The sequence below is a fragment of the Peromyscus leucopus genome, chromosome 10 (genome assembly GCF_004664715.2).
Source record: "Peromyscus leucopus breed LL Stock chromosome 10, UCI_PerLeu_2.1, whole genome shotgun sequence".
NCBI lineage: Eukaryota > Metazoa > Chordata > Mammalia > Rodentia > Cricetidae > Peromyscus > Peromyscus leucopus.
This window is the reverse complement of record NC_051071.1, coordinates 93,284,490-93,298,776: the sequence shown is the minus strand read 5'-3', so window position 1 is coordinate 93,298,776 and position 14,287 is coordinate 93,284,490. Positions and strand designations below refer to the sequence as shown.

Genomic DNA, 14,287 nt, shown 5'->3' with positions numbered 1-14,287 from the left:
ACCCAGGCCTGGACAAGGTCTAGAGACCCAGTGACTTCCAAAAGCATAGTAATGAGTCCAAGCAAGGAACACAATTGCTCCAGAAAGGCTAGCAGGCACATGGCCTACAGAGCAGGGCCTGTGAAACCTGGGGATATTGCCTGAGAGTTGTTCCAAGGTACCTACAGACAATACCTACTGTTACTTGTTACTGATGCTCAGGATCAGTAAAACAGATGAGACGAGGGGCCACTCCAAGGTGACTGTAGTGCCTGTGTACACAAGGGTAGTCAGAGTGGTCTTCTCACCACAGGAGAATGCTTATCCCACATTTATCTGCAAACCTATCCTTATTCTATGGTGCCGACTATCATTAATTGCAGAAATGGACATGTTAAAATAAGATCCCACCATTCCAGTCCCAATATACTGTTTCAGTTACTATGTCTTCTGATAGGGCCAAGATCACCCCCACTGTGTACAGCAATCTCATGGCTGTTGATGCACATTCATCTCCCAGTAAGCTGTATAGTGGCTGTTTCCTGTCAACCTTGGTATCATGTCTAAAGTCAGACTGGGGAGAGGAGCTCTCTTTTCCAAGGAAATCATACCAAAATTCTTGTTGGTGGTGTGCGTTGGTTCTTTGCCAATTGCCAACATGTACTAATTATTTCATGCTGAGCCAATCACCCATGGAGCCAAGTTCTGTTTTCAGAGGATTGTCTTAGGTTTTATGTAAGACAGCATGACCTAGGAATAACAGCATCTTTGTTCCTCTTTAAGTGCCTCATTCTTGTTTCCCTGCCATTGGGAGAGGACTTCTAAACACAGAGCCAATCAGTCATGGCATTTCCTTACTCCTTGTTTTAGTAAGACAATGATCCTATTTCATCAAAAGCATCACAACTGTTAGAACTCACAAACTAGGAAGTCCTGTAGACAGGGATAAGGAGTTTTATTAGATCCTTCTATGGCACTTCTGTGATGATACGGTTTTTGTTTGGTTGGTTTTGTTTTGTTTAGCTGATAATGTGGCAAATGAGACATGGAGAGTCCTCAACATTGCATGCTTACTTCCCTTTATTGTGCTGATGGGTCACTTCCCTTGGGGGCACAGCAGAGAAGGTACCAAACCACCAATGGTGAGTGGTTGCAGTGGGCTGTATAAAACATAATCTGACTGTGAACTGTAATTCTGTATGTCTGAAATGCTTTACAGTTACCATGTGTTGCTTTGGTAATTAAAACATAAACAATAGGAATATAAAGAAGAGTTAAGTGATTAACAGGAGGAAAACTTTATGATGTTTTATCCTGTTACAGTTTCACGAGACACTGAAGTATGCAAACACGGGAATGAACTGATGCCAGAAAATTTACAGAGGAGGCATTTTCACCTGCTCGTCACTCCTGTGGTAATCGTTGTCCTCCTCCTGCTTCTCTTCTGCTGTCTCTTTATTGGAACTGTCGTCTGCTTTGGTTTCACCTTTTAGCACAAATAGAAAACGTTGTACAGGTTGAAATATCTCTATTCCAAAATTCAAAAGTTCTAGTATGTAAAGCTTTTCGAGGTGTAAGTGTAAACTTTTATACTTAACCCCATATGACAGGTTGTATGTAGAAAAAGGTAGAATTAAAATATATACAACTTTTCCAAAATGAAAAAAAAAATCTAATACTAAAATACTTTTGGCTCCAAGCATTTTGGACTAGCAAAACCCATATTAAGAAATCCAAAATGTTATAATATTTGTAAAAGTTCACAGCATACTAAAAACGATGTTGATATTCACTCTTTTGAGAGCATACGTACGTCCAGTGGTAGCAGTTAAAACCATTCTGCATATTTGCTAAGGAACTAACAACTCTGTGGTATGAGGACCTATGGCTGCAGCTGGGTGAGGCAGATTTTGGATTATGTGTCTTGAGAGACTCGTGGATTTGGACTAATATGTCTTAAGGGACTCAGAAGATGGAGACAGTAACCAAAATTGGTGAGCACAGCAGAGACAAGCCTCCGGGACCACTCAGCACTCACCACAGCAACCTTACTTCTGTAAGTAGTCTGGCTCATGGAACCTTACTGTTTGGACAAATACTCACGACCAGATTCTCACTTTTATCCACCCTACCCACTCTCACCCAAGCCTAGTCTGGCTCCCATAGGAACCTGGGCACCAACTTGCCTTAGGCTCTTAAGGATATACAGGCTGGTCTTGAGATTTCTCAGGAACTTACATGGTCCTAGTAGCAAAGTGCCAGTACTCAAGATTTAAATAATTTATTGAATAGACTTAAAAGTACCAATTAATTTTATGCCCAAATCCAACTACTATTTGGCCTTTTTATCATAAAGCAAGCAAAGTCAGAATCTTAAGGATATCTACCTTCTATCGTTTTTTCCTAGGCCTTCTGTCCAATTCTGTTCTCTTCCACATGACCCCTAGGCATTTTCTAGTATCTCTTATAGTCTAACCCACATGTCCAGCTAACAGGGTTGATGAAGAGCCTTTTCAACAACCATCAGAAAAATGGTCAAAACCACCTAAGCCTTGAGACAAAGTGCTCTGTGGGGGAAAGCCTGATGAATGAGCCTCTGAATTGCATGGTGGTCTAATGCAGCTACTCACCATTGCGGGGATCTAAGTGCTGTTTTGCTGAGCACGCCTCCCCCTTGATGTCACCTGGTACCTCCATGCCCAGTTTGTGATAGAATTCCCTCTGTTTCCTCATTTCCGCTATTAAGAATGGAGACAATTTTAATAATCAGTAGGAAAGGACTTAAATAGTAAAACTGCTCACTAATGTCACAAAGAAACTTGCAGAGTTAGATGAGTCTGAAGGATGATACTAGTAAGAAAACAAGCACAGGTCAGAACGAAAAACCTTAATGCCCTAGTTGCGGGTGTTTAAGAACACTGAGACAGGACACACTGGTGCAACAAGATAGGCTCTGGAGCCGTAGGGATCTTGTTCCAGGACTATGACCCAACCTCCTCAGCCCTCTAAGATGGTGTGGGGTTATTCATCACCTGGAGCATGACAGGTAGTTTGAGGGGCTCCCTAGAGTGTGAGAGACCCTGAGGAGGTGGCCCGGATGACCCTTCATACATCATCACTAACAATGTACATATACCATTTTTGCACTGGCAGCTTGGCAATCCACACATACTGCCGAATGCTCCCACTGTCCCTGTAGCCATGATGGTCACAATCTAGAACCATCTGGCTGCCATCAAATGCAGAAGAATTCTCACTAGGCTGAAGGTAGTAGACACACCTGGAAAACAAGGACAGACCCAGAACAATCCTGTCCTGGAAACCTGTGTTTGTGTGCCAAGGTCCCTTGGTCACATCAGAGACTGGCAGTGGCCAGTGGCCATGTCTGTCTTGTATTGGGTGAAGACTGCCTCCAGTGGCTGTGGGCAGCAGTGGCCATGAAAGAAATGTAAGAAAAAGAGGAAACAGAAACCTCCAGACTACAGAGAAAGTTTATTCTTAAAGGCAGGCATCTAAGTCATGAAGCTGTCCAGGGTTTTAGATTATTATGCTTCTCTGGATCATTATCCAATAAAGCAGCATGGTCTGTCCTTCGATGGTCAGCATACAACCCCCACTGCCTAGACCAGGTTGATACCTTGTACTTGGAGGAAACTATCAATTACATGAGACAAAAGCAGCTTCTGACTTTCAGCAAAAGCTCCATTCATGAGACTAAAATTCAGACCCAAATGACATGCATCAGATCCTGGCCACTGCTCAGAATACAGACGGCAAAGGAAACTTAAAATGATTTGTTCAAACCAAAAATTTACAAGTAACTCTATAAAAGATACTTTACATGTAGTCAACCAAGAAATGATTTTTCATTAAACTTTTTAAATTTTTACTTATCTTTTGAGACAGGGTCTTACTAGGTAGCACTAGCTGGAACTCATTGTGTAAACCAGGCTAGCCTCTAAGTCACAGAGATAGTCTGCTTTTGCCTCCTGAATGTTGGGGTTAAAAGCATGTGCCATCATGCCTGGCCTTATTAAACTTTTCATCTGCACATTTATCTTTCCCTATAGATCTGGAACCTCTAGAGAGCCCAGAACATGTTCTGAACATGTCCAGCCTGAACAGATGCTTTGCAAAACCTGACTGTACACATATGAAGATGTGTAAGCTATGAACCTGGTCAGAAAAGGAGTCCTTCTAGAGTGGAGGAAAGGAAGGGCGGGCTCAGCCCAAGAAATGTTCTTGGACCAGAGAGATGGCTCAGTGGTTAAAGATGCCTGTCACCAAGCCTGACAACCTGAGTTTGCTACTGTGACCCACATGGTGGAAGGAAAGAACTGATTGCCACAAGTTGTCCCGACTTCTATATCCAACCATAGCACATACATCAGGGAACACACTTGTCCCCACATGTACACATATATACATAAAATAAACAAATGAAAAAAGAGACGTTCCCATATACATGTGTATGAAAGGCAACCCTGAAACCAGAGCATGGAACGATTTCTGACAAAGGGAAGTCACCCAAAGTGGCCTCAAAAAGAGCTGTGACCTTAAGACCAAAAGCCCAGAACACCAAAGGCAGAAATAATTCAGCTTCTGTCACCATGTTTACTGCCTATTTCCTTATTTTCCACCTATCATAATAAAAAGGTGGAACAATAATACCCCAGTATGTAGTTTGAATCTGAAATGTCTTCTGAAGGCTCATTTTCAAGGTGGCCAACTACGGGGCTCTTGGGAGGTGACTGGATCAGGAGCGCTCTAACTTCAGTGGGTAACCTCATTGTATTACCAACAGGTGTAAAAGGCAGGGCCCAGCTACAGGAAGCAGGTCCCTGGGCACGCTTCTAAAGAGGATCTTGCTCCTAGTCATTCTTGTCTGTTTTTGCTCCTCTGTTTTCTGGCCACCATAAGGTAAGCAACTTTGCTCTGCTATACCCTTCCACCATGATATTCTTCTGCTTCACCATGGCCCACAAATAATAGAACCAGATGACCATAAACTTAAAATTCTAAAACAGTATGACAAAACGAATTCTCTAGGGTATTGGTCACAGGGAAAAAAAAAAAAGTCTAATATGTCCAGTGTCAGATATGTACAAATATAGAAACATTTCCAGGAATGTTGGCACAAACCTATTAATACTAGCACTTGGGAGGCAGACCCATGCAGATCTCAATGAATTCAAGGCCAGCTAGAGCTAGTCAGATCCTACCTACAAAACAAACAAGCAAAACAAAAAACCACACAAACAAATAAGCAAACAGATACAGAAACATTAACTGGAATTTTCTGGCATTATATATCTAAAATACATTAAAATTTAGCCAACAACACAAAAAAATTCTGTTAGTAATCTATCCTAAAGGTAAGCACGTCAACGTGTAAGGAAGTCTTACTTGTAACACTGGAGGATCACACACAACTTAAGTGCTGCATGATAAACAGAGCTGAGCTAGTTAAACTTGGTCTAAGGTACATGATATCTCTTCTGCTCAGCAGACATCCCTACAGAAGCTGTGAATATTTCAGCACTGTCCAGAATCAACAGGCAAAGTGACTCCAACAGGTGCACCATGGGACCAGAGTAGGGTCACTACCCCAAGGAATCTTAGGCAGCCACTGCAAACAGTACAAGGAGCATAACCAGAGTTATGGAAAATACAGACTGTAAACTGGCTCAGGCTCTGCCAGTGTAATGCCCACACACTCAAAAAAGAAACACAGGATTCTCTCGGAATTTAGAAGCAGAATGGCATCTGAGACTCTACAACTATTCCCAAAAAACACTCTGCCAACAAGTTGACTTGAATTAGATGTGTCTGCTAGGCCCACAGTGGGTGCAACCCACTGTGGAAAGGCTGAGTCACACACACCAACAGCAAGCCAGACTCTATATACACCTGCCCCACTCAGCATCAGGCCCCAGCTGGCTGCAGGTTTTCTATGTAAAGAAGCAAAGCAAACCTAAAGCTCTGTGACTGGAGAGCAAAACTGAGATGCTGCTAAAAGCTCAATAACAGAAGAAAAGCAAATTTCCAAAGCTGCTTGTGGATGATATTCAAAATTCAGTAATAAGGGACTGCAGATATAGTTTAGCCACAGAACACTGTCAATCAAAATACAATAATGACAATGAAGTAGAGTTTGGTTTTGTATTTAATGTAAACTCACTGATAAGGAGAATGGAATCCTTTTGGGGGACAATACTGATTCAATTGTGGTTAAAAGTTATTGCTTCAGTTCCTCACTCCATCCCTTTGTCTCACCCACCAACACCTGAGGCAGTCTTTCCCTAGAAACCTACTGACTACACTGGCCAGAGAGACAGGAAGGCGATCTTCACTCTCCTCGGCATCCTCCAATTCCTTCTGCAGTCACAGTCTCATCTCCCAGCTCAGCAGCAGACCACCTGTGGGGCCAGTCTTCTTCCATTTACTATGGACTCCACAGAGCCCTCCGCAGACCCAGCTTTCTCCCCTCCTGTGAACCCTCTCCACCCATCCATCCCCACCCTTCTATCCAATCCCCATTCCTGAGTGTCAGCTCCCAATACCTAGAAACAAGTTCTACCCAGGGACCCCCAGTGGCCACACCTTACAGGGATTCATGAAACCTACAGCCACCACACACTCTTAAGATCTAGAGAGGGCAACAGAAGTCAAAAAAATGGAAAGCCCACTCAACAAAGACAATACTAGATATCAACAAACTAGAATTGCAATTATTCCAAACTCAGATACCTAGACACCAAGATAAAAACATAATAATTTCTATCCTGACTCATTTTCATTCAGTAGTGAGTTGTGCAGTTTTCATGAGTTTGTAAGCTTTCTGTTGTTGATATTCAGCTTTAATCAGTGGTGGTCAAATAGCACGATATGTCTCCACTAAAGCCCAGCAACCCTACTACAGTAGTTCATGAGAAATGTGATATATCTGAAGCACAAGGACTTTAAAATAGCCTTTATGAATATGCTCAAGGACCTTAATGTTATGGATAAATCCATTAATGAAATCTATGAAAATATAAATGAATGATGGAATGAAATGAAGAAAACTATTCAAGATATGAAAGCAGAAATGGAATCAATAAAGAAGACCCAAACTAAGAGATATGGAAATGTGGTGATATTCTGTTTCCCAATATATTGTGTACCCTAATAAATTTATCTGGGGTCAGAGAACAGAAGAGCCACTAGACAGACATTGAGGCCAGAAAACGGTGGCACTCACACCTTTAATCCTAACCTTCTGGAGGAAGAGATCCATCGGATCTCTGTGAGTTCAAGACCACACTGGAAACAGCCAGGCATGGTGACTCACACCTTTTATCCCAGGAAGTGATGGCAGAAAGCAGAAAGGTATTTAAGGCATGAGGACCAAGAACTAGAGCTGGTTAAGCTTTTAGGCTTTTGAGCAACAACAGTTCAGCTGAGATCCATTTGGATGAGGACTCAGAGGCTTCCAGTCTGAGGAAACAGGATCAGCTGAGGAACTGGCAAGGTGAGGTAGCTGTGGCTTGTTCTGTTTCTCTGATCTTTCAGCATTCACCCCAATACCTGGCTCCGGGTTTGTTTTTGTTAATAAGACTCTTTAAGATTCATGCTACATGGAAATGAAAAATTCAGAAACTCAAACAGGAACCTCAGAGGCAAGCCTCACCAACAGAATACAAGAGATACAAGAGAGAATCTGAAGACAAGGTAGAAGAACTGGATGCCTTCTACATGTTAAATTGAAAAAACTCCAGGCACAAAAATATCCAAGAAATCTACGACACTATGAAAAGACCAACTCTACATATAACAGGAATAAAGGAGAAGAAACCCAGGTCAAGGGCATGGATAATATTTTCAACAAAATCATAGAAGAAATCTTCCTTAACCTAAAGAAGGAGGTGCCTATCTAAGGTAAAAGAAGCATACAGAACACCAAATAGACTGGATAAGAAAAGAAATTCCCCATGACACATAATAGTCAAAATACTAAACATACAGAACAAAGAAAGAATATTAAAAGCTGCAAGGGAAAAATAATCAAGTGACATATAAAGACAGATATATTAGAACAGCACTTGACTATTCATTGGAGACTCCAAAAGCCAGAAGGACCTGGAGAAGATGTTTTACAAACTCTAAAAAACCACAGATGCCAGCCCAGACTACTATACCAGCAAAACTTTCAATCACAAGAAATGATTCAATCACAAAAAAGACATTCCACAATAAGATCATATTTAAGCAGTACCTATCTACAAACAGAGCTCTTCAAAAGGCACTAGGGAAAAAAAAATAAACCTTCAATCTGAAGAGGTTAACCACACCCAAGAAAACACAAAGAATATATAATCTAAGACCAGCAAATCAAAAGGGGTGGAGGTGGGGTTCTACACCACCACAACAAAATAACAGGAATCAACAGACACTGCTCATTGATAACTCTCAACACCAATGGTCTCAATTCCCCCAATAAAAAGACACAGACTAACAGACTGGATACAAAAACAGGACCATTCCTTTTACTGCATCCAAGAAATATACCTTAACATCAAGGACAGAAATCACCTCAGGATAAAAGGATGGAAAAGATATTCCAAGCAAATGGACCCAAGAAAGAAGCCAATGTAGCCAATAAAATACACTTCAAACTAATCCAAGGAGATAGGGAAGGACATTATATATACTCAACAAAGGAAATATTCACCAAGAGGATTTACATTTTTTCCCCCAAAATAGGGTTTCTCTGTGTAGCCCTGGCTGTCCTGGAACTCTTTTTTGTAGACCAGGCTGGCCTTGAACTCACAGAGATCCACCTGCCTCTACCTCCTAAGTGCTGGGATTAAAGGCACAGGCCACCACTGCTAAGCAATATTATGATTCTTAACATCTATGGGACAAACACAAGGGCACTCAAATTCATAAAAGAAACCTTACTATAACTAAAATTAATTACATATTTGCCCTCACACAGTGAGGGTGAGTGACTTCAATACCAACAGATAGGTCATCCAGACAAAAACTAAACAGAGAAGTGCTGGAGATAACTGACCTCATAAACTAAACAGACCTAACATATTTACTGAACATTTCACCCTGACATAAACAAATATAGCTTCTCAGTACCTCTAAACTGACCACAAACTTGACACAAAGCAAGTCTCAACAGATATAAGAAAACTGAAGTAACACCCTGCATCCTGTTTGACCACCATAGATTAGAGCTGGATATCATCAACAACAGAACAACAGAAAGCTTACACACTCATGGAAACTGAACAAATGACTACTGAATGAAGAAACAACATACCCAAACTTATGGGACACAATAAAGGCTATTCTAAGAGGTAAGTTCATAACACTAAGTGACTATATTAAAAAACTGAGACAGGTAGTGGTGGCACACACCTTTAGTCCCAGCACTTGGGAGGCAGAAGCAAGGAAGCAAGGGCATCTTTGTGAGTTTGAGGCCAGCCTGATCTACTGAGCTAGTTCAAGGATAGTCAGGGCTACACAAAAAAACCCTATGTTAAAAAACACACACACAAACAAAAAATCAGAGAGATCTCATATTACTAACTTGATGGCATACCTGAAAGCTCTAGAACAAAAAGAAGGGATAATACACAAAGGAGTAGATGGAAAGAAATAATCAAACTCAGGGCTGAAATCAGTAAAATAGAAACAGGGGCTGGGGGTTTAGCTCAGTAGTAGAGCGCTTGCCTAGCAAGTGTAAGGCCCTGGGTTTGGTCCTCAGCTCTGAATAAACAAACAAACAAACAAACAGAAACAAACAAAAATACCAAAAAAACCCAACCCAATCCAAAAAACAATAAAACAAAGTTGGCTCTTGGAGAAAAATCAAAAGATTTACAAATCTTTAGCCAGGCAGAGAGAAAAGATCCAAATTATCAAAATTAGATATGAAAAGTGGGACATAACGACAGGCACCAAAGAAAAGCAGAGACTCATAAGAATATATCTTAAAAACCTGTACTTCACCAAATTGGAAATTTTAAAAGAAATGGATAGATAATTTTCTCAGTTTATACCATCTACCAAAGTTAAATCAGTATCAGATAAGCAATTTAAACAGACCTATAACCCTTAGTGATATAGAAGCAGTCCTTAAAAGTCTCCCAACCAAGCTAGGCAGTGGTGCTGCACACCTTTAGTCCCAGCACTCTGGAGACAGAGGCAGGCAGATCTCTGTGAGTTCGAGATCTGGTCTACAGAGTGAGCTCCAGGACAGGCACCAAAACTACACAGAGAAATCCTGTCTCAAAAACACTGAAGACAAAACAAAACAAAAAGTCTCCCAATCAAATAAAAAATTCCAGGCCCAAATGGTTTTAGCATAGAATTTTACCAGACTTTCAAGGAAGAATTAATGCCAGTACTCCTCAAATTACTCCATAAAACAGTAATAGAAGAAACAGCCCAAATTCTTTTATGAACACGCAAAATTTATAAATAAAATACTTGCAAGCCAAATTCAAGAACACATCAAAAAGAACATCTACCATGATCAAGTAGGCTTCATCCCAGAGATTCAGAGGTGGTTCACAACAAAACCACATGATCATCTGATTAGATGAAGAAAAGTCTTTTGACAAAATCCAACACCCTTTCATGATAAAAGTCCTGTAGAGACTAGGGACACAAGGGGCATACTGTAACATAATAGGCCTCAAAAAGTCCATAGTTAACATTAACCTAAATAGAGTGAAACTTAAAACATTTCCACTTAATCAGGAACAAGACAAGGTTATCCACTCTCTCCATATCTATTTCAATATAGTAACAGAAGTCTTAGCTAGAAAAATGAGACAAATGAAAGAGATCAAGGGGTTACAAACAGGAAGAAAAGAAGTCAAAGTGTCTTTATTTGCAGATGATACCATTGTATACATAACTGACCTTAAAAATTCCTCCTGGAAACTCCTATAGCTGATAAACACTTTCAGCAAAGTAGCATAAACAAAAATCAGTGATTACAGCATACAGAGATCTCCATGTACTTGGCTATATCCTTACAAAACTCTGCTGTAAATGGTTCTGAAGATCTCGGCATTTTATCTTGAGGCGTTGCTGTTTCACAAAACTAACACAGCCTATGTATCACAGGAAGACAATGGAAAATCTAGAACTAAGAACAGACATGTGGGAAATAGGGATGCTGCTGATGAAGGGGCCTGGGCCCAAGAGCCAAAACTCTAGCTATGAACTGGGCTGAGCAGTGTTTCAACTCACCTTCCTGGAGGCCTGGCACCAGCTTGTAAACAATGTCCTGCATGGTTCTGTCATGACTGCAAAAAGAAAACAGGCGTGTGGGGGGAGTCAACCAATGTAAATGCTGTATTTATATCTTCTACTTAACAACTTGAGGTTAGATTTTCCTTCTAGTTTGCAAGGAAAAACATGTTCTAAAAATTATCTAGGACTTGAATTGATGCATCATTTAATTTAGGTTCCAGCCTCCTGGAATGAAAGGTCACTCTGGACAAAGGGTTAGGCTCAACTTTCTGGACACAGGAAAACATGAAGGTGCAGAGCTTCTTTATCTACAATATGGCTCTTATTATAGTTTGTTATTTTTAAGCATAAAAAATAATTATGTCAAGTAATTTCTTTTCTTGAATAAAGTGATAGAGAATTTCTTAATTTTCAAAGCCATTTTAACTTCTAACCCTTATTGTATAAGCCTGTATAAATCCAGTAACTGGCCAATGATTACACTTCAACAAATGCATAGGAATCTAGCCAACCTGGACTCAGCCCAGTGGCTACTCATGGGCAAGTCCTAGTGCAACTGTAGCCACTTAACTGTTTAAGATCATCACTCACTGCATGAACCAACTTCCTGTGCTTTGGAAGCTCTAGGCTATGAGGCCCAACTGTATACTGTAAGGTGGTCACACAGAGCTCCAAACCTCCTTTCTACTACCTAGACCAGGATACATGGTCCATTCAGGTGCAAATTTGGACTTTGTAGACTGGGGCCTGTGCTGATTGGTTTTTGCCAATTTGGCACAAACTAGAGTCACCTGGGAAAAGGGAACCTCAACTAAGGAATTGCCCCCACCAGACTGGGCCTGTGGCCAAGGGTGGGGGTGGGGCCTTAATTAGTGACTGATAATAGGAGAGTCCAGCCCACTGTGTAACTGTCACTCCTGGGCAGGGGGTCCAAGATTGTATGGGGAAAGCAGGCTGAGAAGGCCATGGAGAATAAGCCAGTAAGCCCCGATTCTTACATTAACAGTGATGAACTATTACTTAGAAGTATAAGCTAAATAAATCCTTTCCTCTCGGTGTTGGTTTTGGTTAGTGTTTTATCAAAGCAACAGAGAAGCAAACTAAGACATGGCCCTCCATGCATTTGATGCCCTTGACATCTTTTACCACACCCGCCTAGCTTCTACTAGACCCCATGCTGAGTGGAATTAGTGGCCAGAGCTCCATATTTGAATGCCAGGCTTTGCCTACCTTGGAGGCCTAGCAAGGGGGCTAGTTAGAAACATAACACATGGTACTTTTTGGATGGAAGGCTCTCAAAGTGGAGCTTTCTTCAAAGCGAACATGATCACACTCCAGGTTCATAATAGTATGTTTTAACACTCTGCAATGTCTCTACCCCCTGCTTGGATCATCCCGGCTAGTTCTGGCAACACATCTTTCCACCCTAAAACTTGAGACATGAATTCTGAAGCCAAGAAAATCCCTTCTACATAACATTGAAGGGCCCCACAGGCTTCCTCTCTTTGGCCCCTGTAAGTAGAGAATCAGACATGAGGTGGGGGTAGGTGAAACCAAGTCAGGAGCAGAGGATGGCACCAGCAGAGGCATCACCCTAGACAATTTCAGATGGAACCCACATTACCATCGAGAGAGAGGGGCTAAGAGAGCTGGGGCTACAGCTCAACTGAGAACACTTGCCTTACATTCACAAAGCTCTAGGTTTGATCCCCAGCATTGCATAAATGGGGTGTGGTAGAACACTTACAATCAAAGTTCTTGGGAGGTAGAAGCAGGAGGATCAGAGGTTCAAGGCTACATAAAACCCTATGTCAATTAAACAAGTGAGAGAGAGACTAATCGACTTTCCAGGTCCATTGCTGTGCTCCTCCCCTAATTCTCTTTTTTGTTTGCATAACAATCTAAACTTCCATGAGAGGATCTGCCCACAAGATAGTTCTTTAGTGTTCTACCTCCAACAGCAAACTCCAGCAACCATAAAGAGGGCAGCAGTGTCCCCAGCCTCCAGCTCACAGCCCTAAAAGCCCCCCACCACTCCTGTCAGCAGCAATTTAAGTGGGGAACCTGCTACTGAGCTCTACAGAACTGCACCCCAGAGAGAAAGCGGATGACACAGCGTGTACTATCCCATGAGGACAGAAAACGCAGAACAGAGCCTGAGACAAGTGGTATCAAAAGGAAGTCTCAACAGTAAGTTGATGTGTGGGAAGGCACCAAGCTTAGGGATAACTATGGTAGTGGGCTAAGATGTGCCTAGAGCCACCATAGTGACAAAACTATAACCTACCACTATACAGGGTTGTCCAGAACACAGAGCATTGGAACTTGGTTCAAGAGTCAATGGGGGGCTGGAGAGATGGCTCAGAGGTTAAGAGTACTGACTTCTTTTCCAGAGGTCCTGAGTTCAATTCCCAGCAACCACATGGTGGCTCATAACCATCTATAATGAGATTTGGTGCCTTCTTCTGACATGCAGGCAGAACACTGTATACATAATAAATAAATGTTTGTTTGTTTTTTTTAAAAAAAAAGAGTCAATGGGAATTTGGACTGAAGTTCCTTAAATCAGATGTCCCCCACCCATTCCACATGTGGGACACTGGCAAGGACTCAGGACAATACTTAACACCAAGAACTGCTAGATATTACCATAGGTCCACCACATAGGATATACAGACCCTGAGGTCCTCTCCAGAGACTCTATGAATAAATGATTTAGCAATGAAGTTAGGCACACAGAAAACACTCTCATCTCAGTGTGGGCAGTAGAAACAGTGGCATCAGTAGTGCTGTCTAGAGGTCTGGAGGGGCTTCCAAGGCCAGACAACTCAACTGCTATTGCTCCCAGCTGCATGTGACTCAGCTGTGACTGTGACATGCTATACAACTTTACAGTGAAAAACAAACACCTCTTCCTTTTAGTTCATCTTCTCTGGTTCCCTCATGCCATATGTATCGGTGCCTTAATTTCCTTCAGCATGACCTTTGAAATCAGAAATTCCACTTTCAGGCCCTTGCTTCCTCAGTTCAAGTTCCAGCTCAGGGG

The 14,287-nt window shown here is 41.6% G+C and overlaps 1 protein-coding gene across 2 annotated transcripts in view; it reads right to left on the bottom strand.

Moving 5' to 3' along the window:
* Pcgf3 (polycomb group ring finger 3) overlaps positions 1-14,287 on the bottom strand; it is a 47,775-nt gene that overhangs the window by 18,299 nt on the left and 15,189 nt on the right. For both annotated transcript variants that reach the window (XM_037209293.1, XM_028867421.2), the window contains exons 6-8: positions 11,239-11,294; positions 2,610-2,717; positions 1,377-1,465 (exon numbers count right to left, since the gene is read on the bottom strand). In XM_037209293.1, the coding sequence (XP_037065188.1) occupies positions 1,377-1,465; positions 2,610-2,717; positions 11,239-11,294 (253 nt within the window). The remainder of the gene's footprint in view (positions 1-1,376; positions 1,466-2,609; positions 2,718-11,238; positions 11,295-14,287) is intronic.